Here is a 16,762-nt window from a genome sequence, read left to right on the forward strand (position 1 = left end):
AGATATTACTAAAAAATCAATATTATTTACAACAAAATTTTATCTCTATGAACACACAAAACAAGACATTTGTAGTTACTGTCCAAGACAAAAAAATACAGCCAAAATTGAATATTGTGGAAATTGGATTAATAATTAATAGAAAACGACAGAAAGACGTTACAGTTTTAGCTTGTGACAATAAAAACAAACAAATAGTACTTCAAATTGGCACCAACCGCCCATGTACACTAGCTATGTGTAATGTTTACACGATAGGTATGCCTAACCTATGTAACTGTGTAAGTATATATTATGCATCTTTATGGGAATTGTAAAATATGATTCATTGTATTTAATAAAAATTAAATTCATTTTAATAGTTGCCTACAACACTAGGTGTTAAATACATTTAATTTAAGTCTGTTAAAAATGAATCAATGATTTCATATAATTAATGATTTAATATTTTATTACCCAATGACGAACCAGCACAAAACTTATCAGCAGTCACATAAGGTTCAAATTCATTTGTATACATATCCCGACAAGAATAATGATCGATGTATAGTAGAAATGCTTCGAATAAAATAGGACTTGAAATGTCTTTTTCCGTTTTTCTCCAACCAACAATCTGTAGAAGTAAAAAACAGTTGTATAATATACGCAATTATAATTAATGTATGATATCAATCACTCTTTATGTGATTGTTGGCAATAAGAATAACTAGTTAGACACATTTTGACTTATCAAAGTATTCTAATTTTGGAATTAAATCAAATATGAAAAAAGAATAACGTTCAGAGGTCTCACAATTTGAATTTCAGATTTGTTTAGATATGTATTGTAATTTGTAACATGCCAACATGTATGCATGCTTTAGCACGATAATTGCTCCTTACATAGATTGTTTAAGTTATTAGCTAAAATTAAATCACAAGTTTAGTATTTAAATAATACTTCAAACCAACCTTTCCTTGATCACCATTTACAACATTGTATTTACCATTCCAATCGATACAAACAGGTGAAACACCGTTACTAAGAGAAATTCGGTTTTGTAACACAAGAATAGCTATATTTTCAGCATGAAACCCAATAGGTCCATAATAACATTCTTTCAGATACCTAAATCATTTCCACCTGTACAATTTATTTAGTTTATATTATACATATTATTATTGTTATTTTGAGTTATGAATAACTTACATTAACTATTTTAGTAAAGTCATTGTCAACAACTGTAAAGTCTCTAGCATATTTTCCAACAGCAATTTTGTATTGGCTGTCGTTTGTTGATATTATCTTTCGTTAACATACCTTTTTGCCAAAAACAATGAGCCGCTAAAAATTATATTTATTTAATTTTAATTCATTCTTAAATTTGACAAACAAAGATTTTACCAGAGACTACTAAATTTGGACCAATTATTGATCCACCACAAATCAAGTCATAATTGGATTTTATTTTATTTAATTGGTATATTCCAACATTCCAAGGAACTGTTCCAACAAGGGCTTTTTCTCCATTGTCGATCAATAAATGGTTTATGATAAATACTCTACCACAATCTAAAATTATATTTGAATATAAATATCCATAATAGTAACTGATAAGTAATAACGTCTATAGAATAGACATAATGAAGACTGTTTAAAAATTTACATCAGAAGTTTATAAGTAACCAATGATTGTTTATACTTCATTAATTTTATCAAAAAACAAACAAAAGAATTTGGATACAGTAAAAGTTAAATAAATTTGTAAAATATATATAAATTAAAAATTAATGTTTACATGACAGAAAATAACATTACATGGATTGCATCTATATAATTGTTTGTTCCAAGTCCCATTAGACTGACAATGTAATTCAATCGGAGTCTCTTCTTGTCCATTTGGTGCAGAATATGACTGCTTACATGATGGTATTGCTATTGTATCGGGTATCGATAAATTTGAACAGTTAGCATTCTTCCCATTAAGAGTACATTTAATATCTAAACTACCTGATTCTAGAGGTGGACACATTTCTATAAACAAAAATAAATTATTATCAATAATAACCACACATTAAACTTTTAATGAATAAACTAATGAGTAATTATTACGACGTCCAAACTATGATACAAAACTTACTGAAACACAATTTCTCAAAATTCGATAACCATTTTCCTTTTCCCAAACAAATCCTATAACCATTGGAATAAGCCTTATGGTATCCAACTTCACAATCTTCAGTAATAGGTAGATGTTGTTTAATTCATGCCCCGTGAGATAAAACTTCATCAAAACCTTCATAAAAATATAAGACTCCTTTTGAAAAAAGTTGGGAAAACAATAAAAATAGTTAGAGAAAAGTTAGAATCTAAAATAAACAAAATCTTACCATTCTTACCTAACCTTGATAAAATGCATTCATTATTTTTGTTGTAAGTATCCACGCCATAGATATTGTAATATCTATGATCCACGCACGCTGCGTTGCTCTCACTTATGCGCACAATCATTATATTGTATAGCGCATGGGACAGAAAAAAGAACGATTTTCTGTTTCGCAGTCGAAAAATCTTCAACGCTATACCTAAATGTTGAATACAGCTGTCAAAAATAATAATAAATAATAATCTAATATTATTACTATCGTTTCCAAATTTCCAATTCAGTTAGTCGGTCGGTATTACAATATCGTAATAGCGTTTATTAAGAGGACGTTACACCGACATGGCGACATGTTGATGTCTTCGTTTAAGATGTAAAACTATATATAAAATATAAATAAACTTTGCAAGCTCAACAAAGCAAATTTTTGGGATTTTTTTCCTAGATTCTTTGCAGTCATAACGCATAGTAGTAATGTAGTATAGTACAGTCACAATTGTCATATAATCTGTTACCGATATACCACAATCGATCATCTATCTATGTATTATAATTTATAATTTATAACAGTACCTACCTATATGTACTGTATTGAAGATTCAGAGAACAATTTTATAGTTTTACGTCGAACTCAATAAGTTTATCTTCACTCTTCAGAATCTTTGACTCATCATGTTTATTGTTTGTAGCCAAACTGATCAAATCTAATGAGTAATGACCTATTGGCTATTGCGAACATCGCTGACAGAGTATCTACTCATTGAACCCAACCACTAAATCAATGAGAAGTTTGACGATCGGTGGTGGACAGTTTTTAAGGAATTCGATATAGGCAATTTTTAAATTGCTTACATGTGGGTCTTGTAAATGTATAGTAGTAAGTGATGATTATTGTGTGTGACTGTGTGTAAAAGAAATGGCGAAGCGTTCCCGCACGCGCATGTACAAGACGTGATCTACTCGGCGTTGGCGCGTTGCACAAGTGAACGATATACAATTTATGCTCATTTGTATGCACTTTTTGTCCATCCTACCGATCGACCTAATAAAGCTGTAATATTTTAGCAAATTGATCTAAGTTTGGTTATAATGTCTACTTGAGATCGGTCAGTCCACGTTTTAAGATTTATGAATTAAATTTCAAATAATCAATTTTTGAAAATTCTGAAATTTAAAAATATTCAAACTAAATTTAAAGTTGTTGAAGAGAGGAGAGGAGTTGAAATTGGGAAAAGTAGACTGACCGATCTCAAGTAGACATAATAAAAAATTCAAATCAGTTCTAAACAGTATTATCGTATTACTAGGGCGATAATAGTATGATGGACAAAAGACTGGTACGTTTTGGCTAAAATAACTGTCCTCCACCGATCCCCTTAAAGACTAAAGAGCACGCAAATCTGCTATGTCCTCGTCAGTACCTATACGGCTATTCGTCACAAATCACTAGACTGTGGTTTGTCGATCTCTTTATGCTGCAAGGATGATAATAATACTAGCTACGTAGGTATTGAATTTTTTGAAAATAGTATTATGAATTATGATAATAGTAATATACTAATATTAGTATATCTATAGTACCTATGATTTATTTATTTATTTAATAATTTAATGTCAATCGGCTTTTTCGATGGGAATGACACGATATAAATTATAAACATAAAAATAGTAACAAGATTAGTAGTAATGTAAACATAATAGGAAAACAAGAGAGTAACGTAATGCAAGCAGATATTAACATCATAAATTAAATACATTTGGTAAAGAATATGATACAAAATAAGTTATTCAGGATAATACCTTCTGAGCATGCGGTGTAGTGGATGATTAAGACCCTAAGAACTGGTGCGGCGTGGTATAGAAAACGGAAACTGGTTGCGAGTGCCGAGTAGAGTATGAGGAAACTTTAAAATAGACTTTTTCAAAAATGTCAGGAGTTTTCGAAGACCGGGAAACCCATTTAAAAGAGAAACAAGGACGTCTTGCTGGTCAGCTGTAATCCTCTGAGAGGAGAGAGTTTGGATTTGAGGTTGTCACGGATGAGTATAGTAACCGGGATCTTAAAAATATAGGAATTAGAAGCATACGATAAAAAACAAGTTCAAGCGAAGCTGGTCTTTCTCAAGGAAAGGGCGCCATACAATAACACCATATTCAAGAGACCTAACAAAAAATACAAAGCACGAAGATGATATTGTGCTAATTTAAATTGTTTTGTGTTACCTACGTCTAACTTAGGACTTTTAATGATCTACGGACAGTTGTATTAATATGGTGTTAAAAGGAAACAGTTGATGAATAATATATCTCAAGATCTTTATTCTATTATACTAATATAATAAATTAACACATTGACTTATTATATACTAGTATAATAAATTAATCCATGCTGATACCACCTAAATCTAAAAATTCTAAATTTATTGTAATTATTCATTGTAATTATTTGTAATAATTGTAAATATGTATCTAAAAATTATATTCATAAATAATAATTATTGTTTCGTAGAATACTATTATAACTATTTACTATTTAGTTATTAATTCTATAGTCTATACTATTTCAAATATATAATGTTCGTATAATGTGTAGGTGTACCTAAAATCTAAATATAAGTTTTGAAAAACCAGTGATTAAATTAAATGTACAACTGTATATCGAATAGGTACTTAAAATGTAAGAATAAAGTAGGTTAGTTGGTACTTGGTACCTACCGAGTATCTAATTACCTACTAACTAGACTATAGTATCGCAATACTACACAGACAAGACGTATCTAGTACTTAGTAGGTATCAATTGATAGTATCGAAATACTGTTTTTTAAGCATCTTGTGTAATAGTAGATTATACGGAAACATAAATAGTGCATGTCCGTGTATAACATTTTTTCTATAGAAATAAATGGCTACTATTGTTACAATTATTGATGTACCTAATTATTTGCAATTTGCATAAACAATACACATATTGAATTAATATTAAATATTTCGTATCATCATTTCCATGATATACCTACAATGGTACGGAATACGAATTAAGTTTATGTAAATTAAATGTGATTTAATTTAGGTACCTAATTAACTAATTGGTATCTATATATCTTATGTAGTAATAATAACTAATATTGGGGACTTTCATTGGTGATGTCGTGATAACCTACGATTCACGATATACATATTTATTTTTTATAAATCGTGGTGATGACTGAATATTAATATTAATATCACGGACTAAGATATCTTAGTCCGTGATTAATATATTATAAATAGTTTACAGCATTTCACGTCATATTATTCAAATGAAATACTCAAAACATTGAAAGTTAATCTCAAACTAAGGTTGGCAATGTTGCCATCAAATATTGTTACTAACTGATAAAAACTTGTTTTTTTTTTATCAACCGTTATCTATTATTTTATTAAGTTTTATTATTCAATCGTAATTCGTAGATTCGTAGAACTAAAATTTTGTGATTGTGTCATCAAACTTGCGTTAACATTTAATTGTATATTGTAATTTATAGATTTAGTAATACAGTATACCCATTTGATCTTTAATATACATGTACTTTTATTCTTTATTATACTTATGAACTACTGTAAGTAAAACCATTTCATATATTATATGTATAGTTTATTGTATTATTTGAATGTTTAAACACGGTTTCTGTATTATTTAGCAACAACATGTTATACAATATTTGATTTTAACCAATAATCTCCGAGTTCATCCGTAATCATGGTGTTTGAATCGTTGGTGGCTGATGTGCTCAACAGATTCATTGGTGAATATGTTGAGAATTTAGATAGTTCTCAGCTGAATATTGGAATATGGGGCGGTGAGTAAAAATTAGTATGCTTTTTAATTATATCGATAGAAGTAGGAAAAATAGACATTGCTTTGCACTTTCCATTTGAAAATAAAATTAACCATTTCAAAAATATTCAGAACATTTTTTTTCTTTTGTACAATCCCTAAAAATTTGTTCTGTTCTGTCCATGGTATATTGTTTTGTGTGTTTGAATTTGATGTATCGTATTTTTTATTTAGTTGACTTCACAAGCTAAAAATTAATATTGAAGATACTATTTATTTAAAATTTTGTTAAAATGTATCCGTACTATTTCAAATCAATTTAAGATTCATTTATTTGTTATTCCTAAATACTTTTATTATTATTACAATTCTAGAAAAAAATGTGTAAACATAATTTATTGATTGATATTAGGTATTTTATATTTATATTTATACAATTATTATTAGGTATATATCAACAATTCAACATTTTTAATAATTTCTATGAATGAAGAATATTTTTTCTCTTCTGGTGAATAGGTATTTTCATGTAGGTAATAACAATTTTACAGTGTTTGGAAAGAACATCATTCATGGGTACATTCATACGTTCACGTTCATATTTAATAAACATTACGCAAATTTCCTTTCTTCAATTTGAACTTGAGCATGAACTTTTATTTGAATGAATTTGAACAATCTTTAGGATGTTCAGTTTATTTACAATTTCATAAATATATTGATTAATTATATCATATAATAATATTTTCTTATAATAATTTCTATTACAAGAAAATTAAATTAACGACCCAGTGAAGGCATTCATTTTTACCTACTGATAAACAAGTTTCAATGATAAATTACAATATTATTTGATTGTGCTTAATCATTATGTAATTGAATTAATTTTGATATTTTCAAAATCTCAACTCCTGAAAATAATATATTTGTATAAAACCTATCGGCTATGAAACCCAAACTTTAATCAAGTACATCATTCATATAAAATTTAACCACCTGATTTCTGAATTTTTTACTTTTTTTTTGGATAAATAAATTAATATCAAGCTTTTATATTATGCTTGATTATAAACTTTTACAGATATTATGTTTTGATTATAATAAAAATAATATAAATCTCAACTTAACGGAAACCAAAACACTCGATGAATTTCTCGGACCAAACCCTGATCAAAATATGAAAATTATAACCTTCTTAAAACTAACCAACTTCATAGATAAAATATAATTGTAATTATAACTGTCAAGATAATGTAAACATAATGTAAACTTCACAAAAATTGTAAAAACTGTAATTATCATTTAAGAGATTAACTAATGGCCTTTGCTGTCGTGTTATATAAAAAGATCAATAAAAAAAAAAAAAACAATAATTTTTATAAAACAATTGTTTTTGTTAAATTTTATTCTACAAATATTATTGAAATGATAATGTGTAGCTTAATACCCCATTAGGTATACAAAAAAAATTATACTTTTATCCAAATGTATGAAAATTACATATTATAATAAATTGTTTATTTTTATTTATCAACGATATATTTTATTTTACTCGTTGACTTCTTGATAATATATCCTGATTTATACTACTGATTATTGAATGTTATTTGAGCAAAACACCGTAGACTTAAATAAACAAAATTTAAAATAAAATAATGTTTTGTTTTTATCACATTCATTTGTTAAACATTTCAGTCACACCTATATTATTATATTACTTTAAATTTTTAATGTTGTAGTAGTAAATAATAGTGAATTTCATAATAATTGAAATATGTTGATAGCTTTTTAAAGTATGTAGCATTAAATACTGTGTTGAATATTATCAATAAAAACAAATTATATGTTATTAAAATTTATTTGCTCCTCAAATAATTATCTTATCTTTATAAGAATTATTTTTATAGCTTATTACCTTTATGTTCCTAGTTTTTATTAATAAATAATATAGAAGTCTGTTAGATGATTTATACAAACTTATTTCTAAATTAAATAGGTAGAATAGAACAAAGCAGGATTTTGTCAAACTCGATTACCTATCCTTTTATTCTATTTTTGTGTATCTCAAATTCATAATTTTAATCTAAAAGGCCAAGAGTGGTTATTTGTAGGGGTCTATTTTTACATTTTAGTGACACATTGCTAGGTATATCCTTGTAATATGTCTCATTGCTGAGACAAAATGATAACATTTTACATAAGTTAGTGGAATTGGCCTTTTTTTACTGTGGTTGAGTTCAAAACGAATTAATAGATTATATATAATTATGAAATTCACACAACTATCGGAAAAATTGCAATGATTTAATCGAGAATAAATTCAATACCTATAATATTTAATATTTATATTTTATAAAATGTACTAAATAATAATGAATGTTTGTTTTAGGAGATGTTGTTTTAAGAGATCTTAAACTAAAAGAAACATGTTTAGATAGTTTAGACCTACCAATCAGAACTATTTATGGACATCTTGGTAAACTTATATGATTACAATATTATATTAAATTCTATTGTATTCAGTACTTATTTAGGTTATTATTATTGTTTGTTACATAGGCAAGTTGGTTTTAAAAATACCATGGAAAAATCTATATAGCGGTTCAGTAGAAGCATCCATTGATAGTCTTTTCTTACTTGTTGTACCAACACAAGATGTTACTTATGATGTGGAAAAAGAAGAGAAAAACAAACAAACTGCAAAACAAAATGAAATTTCAAGAATAGAAAACATTAAACTGTTGGATCAACAAAAAAATAGTATGTTCAATAATCACAATATCAACTTTAAAATAAAGTATATTTATGTTTAAATACTATTAAATGATAATTTGTGAAAAACATTTTTTTAATCATTACCCAGCTGTTATTTATTGCAACATTAGATGTTTCATAACATTTATATGTTATAAACATATTTTATTCCTTCATGTACCTTCTGTTAATTTTAATTAAAAGGATTGGTGACAGATATTGGTGACTTGTACATGCGCTTGCAGTAGCACTCCGCTATTTCTTTTACACACAGTCACACACACTAATGATCACTTACTACGCACACATTTACTACAAAACCCGCGTGTATGCAATTTGAAAATTGCTCATTTCAAACTCCTTAAAAACTTTTCGCTACCACTTCCTTTCACTTAATTTAACGTTTATTGAAGTTTCTGAGCCAAGTGAGGAATATATTGGTCTTCAAATGATGTGTACTCTTTTGAATTGTTTGTTTTTTTTTTATGTGTGTTGCCACATCTTCAACGTTGACGATAGTTTCTGATAAAATTCCAGTAATTTTTAAAAATAATAGGAAATTTGTTTTTGTTATTTAAATATTACTATTTGTAAGGACTTGACATTTCTACCAAATATTAAAATACCTAAGAATTTTTGATGCAGATTTTATAATATTTACAATTTTTAGAATACTTTGTATATTTATGTGGTATAAATACAGTTAAAAATTTTTTGAAAAATTTTATGAGTATTTGTAAGTTAAAATGCTAATGAAGTTCTATGATATTCCCACATTTAGTTTAAAACATTTTGTAGTATAAATCATTCATTTAAATTCATAGAGTCCCAATGATGCTATATGCATTTCTAAATTTCATAGTTTATAACATTTATATGAATATCTTTTATTATATAGTTTTAAAATGTATATTACTTGTCAATTATTCATATTGAATAAATTTAATATAATTGTAAAATTATTTTTTTAGAAATGGATCAAGATAATGTAAAAGATTCTTTTGTTGAAAAGTTGGCTACTCAGATAATCAGAAATGTGCAAGTCAATATTAAAACAATCCATATTAGATATGAAGACCGAGTAACGTTTCCTAATAATCCATTTTCTTTTGGTTGTACACTTTATGATATAACTTCACATTCGACTGATTCAAATTGGAATAGATTTATTGATAAAGGTCAAGATCCACTGGCAATGATCTTTAAGGTAGATTTTAAGAAGTATAGTTGATATAAGTTATAATTTTATGTATTTTGTTACTGGTATGTTTTATACCATAAAGTTAAGATTTAGATCTCCAAAAACCTGTTTATCACACATAAGACAAATCCCTGTATTACAAATATGTATACATGTTGAATTCTTTTATGATATTTTATGATGATATACATTGTTACCTTACTTCTGCTGAAGTTCTGTAATTTTAATATTATAATTACTTAGATTATCTCTATGGAAGGATATGCTGTTTATTGGAATTCTAAAGGTAAGTTATTTACCGAACAACCAAGAGAAACATATAACGATTCTTTCATAAATGGAATACCAAAAAAAGATGTTCTCCCTGATGGTTATGAATATTGTAAGTTGTTATACAAATATTTGTTTGTATTTACATTCGTTTTGTTATTACTAATGAGTAATGAAAAATATGACTTTTTTTAAATTTTAGTGTTGGGTCCAATTAATGCTAAAGCTAAAATGAAAATGAATCCAAAACCAGAATTAGATGGTAGTGATTATACAATACCAAAATATTCTATTTATATTGACATGGAAAGCTTAAACATAAGTAAATACAATATTTCTTAGATTAACTATAGATTTTTCTTTTAAACTAAAGTTATTTACACAATATTATTTTAATGTTTAGGAATTAGTAAAACTCAATATCAACATTTGATTATGGCTGCAGAATCTTTAGATCGTTTAACTAAAGCAATGCCTTATAGAAAATACCGACCATTAGTTAAAGAATATAAAGGAAACTATAAGGAATGGTAATATTGTTTAAACAAATATTAATATTTATTACTAAATTAGTACAATTAAAAAAATTATTTATTATTTATTTTCACCGAAAAGTAATTCTCAAAATGTATGTTTTGTTTGTATGTATATGTTACGGGCAATGTATACAATGCCCGGGCATTGTATACAATGTCCGAGGTATATTGGGCAATGTAAATTGTAAAGTATTTATACAAATTATCTGCATAATATATTTTGTTAGATGATAATGATAATCTAATATGAATTTATAATCGACATCTGATTGTGCTTGCATGTCGGTCAAGTCAATTTGACAGCGAGAATTCATTTCAGAAGATATGATTGGTTTTACAACCAAACCTTTTTTAGCTGTACTTCCCTTCTTTTTACACGATTCACAATTATTTAAGTATAACATTATTACATCTCTAGTTATATTTTTGTACTTTTTAATAATCTCGTGTTCCATTCTATTTCTACATCCATGTCCAATTGACAAATGAACTTCATGTATAATATCATATAACTGAACATTATGCACATAATATTTTATTGCATTACCTTTAAATACATTTAAAATTTAATTAATTAAAAAAAAATTCTAATACTCTTATATAAATAATCATATAAACGAGTATAATAATTATTAGTATATAATATCATTGATTAGGTAAAATAATATTATGCAGATTATTTGTATAAGTACTTCACAATTTACATTGCCCAATATACCTCGGACATTGTATACAATGCCCGGTCACTGTGTACAATGCCCGGGCATTGTATACATTGCCCGAATTTTCCACTTTGCCCGTAACATATATACCGAGACGCCAAATGATTATTTTATCAAATAATACTCATTAGCATTAACATAATATTAGACAGTTAAAAAACAATATATTTGGAAAAAAAATATCATTTTACCATTTTTAATTAATTACTATTAAAATTCCTTATTCTAATGCAGAATATTTTTATTTGTACTCCAATATTGAATTTTGTCCGAGTATATTATGAGTTATAAGTAAGTAGCTAAAATTAAATTTATAACTTAAAAACTGTTTTTCCAAAAATTGATTTTTATAATGTATCAAAATACTTTAAACAAATAATATTGTGTAGACATATGCTAACTATGTTTCACAATAGTATGAAATTATAAATGTACGTTGTCATTCAAAAGGTGTAAACAAAAAAATATGGCAAGTGGGTACCACTTTGCTGTACGGTATTCGGAAAAAAAGCCCAAATATCAAAATATGGTAAAAAAAGCCCCGAAGCCCCGTCTTTAGGAAAAAAAAGCCGCTTACCAACTAAATACATAACACTTTTTTATTAAAGTATACATTTCATCATTTTTAATTTTTAAAAATATATTATTATTTATCTATAGCCATATATATATAATATATAATTTTTATAAACTTTTATATCATTTTTATCATTTATTTTTTATATATTTATTTTATATTTATGGAATGATTTTTAACTGTGATATAATTAGTTATTGTTTAATTTCATATATTAAGTATAATTTGTTTTAAATAACTACCTTAAAATCAAATAAATGTACCACCTATTATAAATTAGATGTATATAATTAGAATATAATAAAATAATTTAATAATAAATAAAATAAATGTATTGATTATATTATATTATCATTATTATCATTATTTGTAATCATGCAAAACCGGGGCTTTTTTTTACCCTATTTTGATATTGGGGTTTTTTTTTCCTAGATTCTGCTGTACAGTAGAAAATGAGACATTAGATGTCCAGTGGATCACTTAATGGAAGTGTTAAATTTGATTTCAATGATAAAAAAAAAATCCTGAGCAAAGATGATCTAACCTATATTATAATATAAATACATTTTATGATATTTGTGCTATTAAAGTAATTTATTTTACTATATTGTAAATTAAACTTTTGCCAAAAACGTTGCATTTTTTAAAGTCACTGTGTGTATGCAATTTAATAATATATTTTAAACATTTTAAGTCCCCACAAATAATATTTTTAGATTACAACAAAATTAATGTAATTGTTATTCTTTGATACTTAATTTAGTCCAAATTTATTTTTTATTTTTGACTCCTGCTCAGAATCTATAATAACGACAATATAAAATAATTAAAAATATAATTTTTTCCAAAACGAACTTGGTTTTAATTGATAATAGGCTGGTATGTTTATTCTGAACATTTTATATTAAAACAATAATAATTGTAATGAACTATTTATTATATTGTACATTTATCATTTTTATATCTATTTTAAAATAATGATTATGTGACTTATCTTAATAGTTCTAAACTTTGAAATTTTAATTTTAAACCAATTCTTAAGCGAAGAAAATGTTTTATAAATGGGTATGTTTGTTCTGCATAATAAGTACACAAATAATTTTTTTTTTTTGAGCTTTGTAACTAATAAACTATTTTCTTCAAAATTAAATACTAAATGCTTTTTCAACTTATTTTAGAAGTTTTAGATTATTAATATAATAATATGACAAATAGTACTAACTGCAAAATGTTGACTATTAAAAACTTTAAATTTTAGTTTAGGTGAATATTATGGTTTTTGTTTAGGATATACTTATTTCAACTAAACATTATATTATATAATTCATGAATATTTTTTTATTCACTTAACTGTTTATTTTTTGTTAATTTTAGGTGGAAATTTGCATATACGTGTGTATTGGAAGAAGACGTAAGACGGATACATAAAAATTGGGATTGGATTCATATGAGTTCACATAGGAAATTAATTAAAGAGTATAGTATTCTTTACAGACAAAAACTAGAATCAAAAAAACCGTCAACCATTACATTGAATAGAATATCTGAATTGGAAAATAATTTAGATGTGATGAATATTATTTTAACCAGACAAAGAGTAGAAAATATAGTAAGAATCTCATGTACATTTCTAATTAAACTTTAATACAGTTATTTTCTCTCCTATGAAATAAATAGTAACATGCACATAAGTATAGTTCACATTTATAATTTTTAAATGTATTACATTTCTAATTTTTAGCTTATTATTATTTATTTGGTCATTAATGATATTCAATCACACAAAAACTTATTAAAATGTTAAGTATATATGTATTTACAGGTGGAAAGAGAAGGTAAAATTCAAGAAGAAATAAAAAAAGTGGAATCAGAACGAGGGTGGTTTAGTTTTTGGCGTTCCAAAAATGATAATGATATAGAAAAAGAAAAAGATATTAGTAATTTATGATTTTAATAAATGTAAAGGCTTATATTAATTTATTTTTGTATTCCAGTTAAGCAATTTGAAGAAGTTATGAACGTTAGTGAAAAAGAAAAGTTGTATAAAGCAATAGGTTACCAAGAAAGTTCAGCTACAACAATATATCCTGAAACATTTATAGACACAATATTTAAATTTTGTTTACATACATTAGAAATATCTGTTTTCGACGAAGAATTTACATCTACACATAAAGTGTTGACTATCTGTTTTAAAGAATTTTCACTAGAACTTCAAAGAAGATTGACAGCTAATGCTATAAAGTATAACTATACAATTAATTGCTTATTATTATTTTCATTTAATAACAAAATATTATAATTTATATTCCAGAGTGGAAGCTTCTGGTGAAACATTATCAGTATTAGGTTTACAACAGTTAAATACAATACCGAAACTTATTATCTCTAAATCATTTGATCAATACAAAAGTGCTCAAGATTTGGTATGTAGTCCAAATGTTGATCAAGATAGCATTGATAGACAAAAGTATTTATTCAGTTTGTTGTTTGAAACAAATCCTCTTGATCAAAATTGTGATAGTAGAGTGATATTGTCATTCAGACCTTTAAAAATGGTCTATGATGCCCAAACCATAATTAAAATTATGAACATATTTACAATACAACAATCAAATGTTACAACACAGTACGTCAAACATACATTTTAGTAGCTTAATAATTGAATAGTTGTTATGTTGGGCATATTTACATTTTATTATTTTTATAGTACTTTTCAGTTATATTTTAGTATATTGAATTTAAAAGAGATTGCATTTTAATTTATGTTAATTAGAAATATTATTATTTTTATGTTTACAAAGATTACAAGCAGCAGCTGGTACAAAATTAGCTGAGATCAAAGAAAAATCTGCTCTAGGTATGCAACATATCATAGAAGAACATAAAAGACTTGAATTAAAGATCGATATGATGCCATCTTACATTGTTATACCGCATGGTGGATTTTACAGAAAGTAAGTATTATTTTAAAACCTTAGAAATAAGCAAATATTAATCAACACTATTTTCTTTCTTACAGAAACCAGTCTTTATTAGTTTTTAATTTAGGTTGTTTAAAAATAAAATCCAAACCACAAACTAAAGAGGATTTAGTAAGTATACATTCAATGCATAAAAAGGGAGCAACACAGTCTGAAGTTTTACAAGAAATTGTCAGTCGTAGCTATGATCGCTATTACATTGAACTAGAAAATGCTCAAGTAGGTGAAAAAAAAATACTGAAAATAAAATAAATGTGATAATAATATTAATAATAAATATTCATTTTTAGATATTAATTGCTAATAAAGGTGACAAGTGGAAAAATAAATTTAATGAATCATTTCAAAATGAACTTTATATTCTGAAGCCAACTACTTTATCTATTCAAGTTGAAAAATGTTTAATAACTGATGATCCTCGTTTGCCATTACTTAAGGTGACTGGAGAACTTCCAGCTATTGATATAAAAATTGCAGGTGAATATAAAATTAAAATTACTTTATATTTTATTGTTTAAAAATCAAAAAAATTTAAGTATATGGTAGGAGTATATACTATCCAACTTTGTACTCTTTAATAAATAAATAAACATTAACTGTTAATATTTTGTAGCTAGTAGTACCACATTTTATAAAATATGAGTAACTATTTTATATATTCTTACATGCAATTTGAGCAAATCAACTAATTAGCTAAATTAGAGTTGGATGTAAAAGAATTGGCTTTTATAATCAGCAGTAAAGCATGTTTATTCAAAATACCATTACCTAAAATATGTGTAAATAATAGATGTTATTAAGTTTTTTTTTTAAAGTTATATCATAAACACAAATAATATCCCTTGAGCTTGTTCAAAAAAGCTTTTTGTGTTTTATTGCATATAAGAGAAAATTGAGGCGGTGTGTTTGGCTTCAGTTACAAACGTTTTCTGGGGGGTGCCAACACCAGCCTGTGTCGCTAGTTCCCAGGTGCTTGACCACCCGTGCTCTTAGTGACAAATTCTTGCCACACATATGTGTGTATCAAATCAACCCACCCCACTGTAAATACCAACAAATAACCATGTAGTCCATGCCATAAAAAAAAGAGAAAATTACAAATTAACTTCAATTCACCAGCAACTAGTTTTTTATCTTGAATCCATAAAATGGATCATATAGATTGGATTCATATTATAATATGAAATTATATTCAGCCTTAATCTAGATTTTCTTGAGTCTTACGTTTATTAATAAATAATAATCAAATGTGTTTTTATGAATTAATAAAGAGTTTGATTTGTTATATTTACCATTTAGTAAAATCTTTAATTTTATTATATTTGTCTATTCTATTTTTGTACATACATTATATTATTATTACTCATATTGTTCATTATGTTACCACAGAAAATCGAATTTTGGATGCTCTGTCAGTGTTTTTAAGTGTACCTTTACCAAAAAAAGCTGGAGAATCAGATAATAATCCTCATGTAAGTATTTTAATAGATTATTCAAATTTTATATGGTAAAGTAAATAATTTTTATACCGCCTAAA

At 25.9% G+C, this 16,762-nt stretch overlaps 1 protein-coding gene and 1 pseudogene across 2 annotated transcripts in view; one reads left to right on the top strand and one right to left on the bottom strand.

Moving 5' to 3' along the window:
* Positions 1–6: 6 nt before the first annotated feature.
* Positions 7–2,438, bottom strand: LOC111026487 (annotated as a pseudogene).
* A 3,346-nt stretch (positions 2,439–5,784) lies between these two features.
* The window catches only part of LOC111026486 (vacuolar protein sorting-associated protein 13), a 28,393-nt gene continuing 17,415 nt past the window's right edge, over positions 5,785–16,762 (top strand). For both annotated transcript variants that reach the window (XM_022304585.1, XM_022304586.1), the window contains exons 1-16: positions 5,785–5,963; positions 6,045–6,203; positions 8,571–8,657; positions 8,741–8,941; positions 9,907–10,142; positions 10,380–10,518; positions 10,609–10,728; positions 10,810–10,936; positions 13,616–13,850; positions 14,064–14,178; positions 14,236–14,485; positions 14,556–14,870; positions 15,046–15,198; positions 15,264–15,444; positions 15,516–15,702; positions 16,615–16,697. In XM_022304585.1, coding sequence (XP_022160277.1) covers positions 6,104–6,203; positions 8,571–8,657; positions 8,741–8,941; positions 9,907–10,142; positions 10,380–10,518; positions 10,609–10,728; positions 10,810–10,936; positions 13,616–13,850; positions 14,064–14,178; positions 14,236–14,485; positions 14,556–14,870; positions 15,046–15,198; positions 15,264–15,444; positions 15,516–15,702; positions 16,615–16,697 — 2,529 coding nt within the window. In that variant the 5' untranslated portion in view covers positions 5,785–5,963; positions 6,045–6,103. The remainder of the gene's footprint in view (positions 5,964–6,044; positions 6,204–8,570; positions 8,658–8,740; positions 8,942–9,906; positions 10,143–10,379; positions 10,519–10,608; positions 10,729–10,809; positions 10,937–13,615; positions 13,851–14,063; positions 14,179–14,235; positions 14,486–14,555; positions 14,871–15,045; positions 15,199–15,263; positions 15,445–15,515; positions 15,703–16,614; positions 16,698–16,762) is intronic.

This window comes from Myzus persicae, unplaced genomic scaffold (assembly GCF_001856785.1).
Source record: "Myzus persicae strain clone G006 unplaced genomic scaffold, MPER_G0061.0, whole genome shotgun sequence".
Lineage (NCBI taxonomy): Eukaryota > Metazoa > Arthropoda > Insecta > Hemiptera > Aphididae > Myzus > Myzus persicae.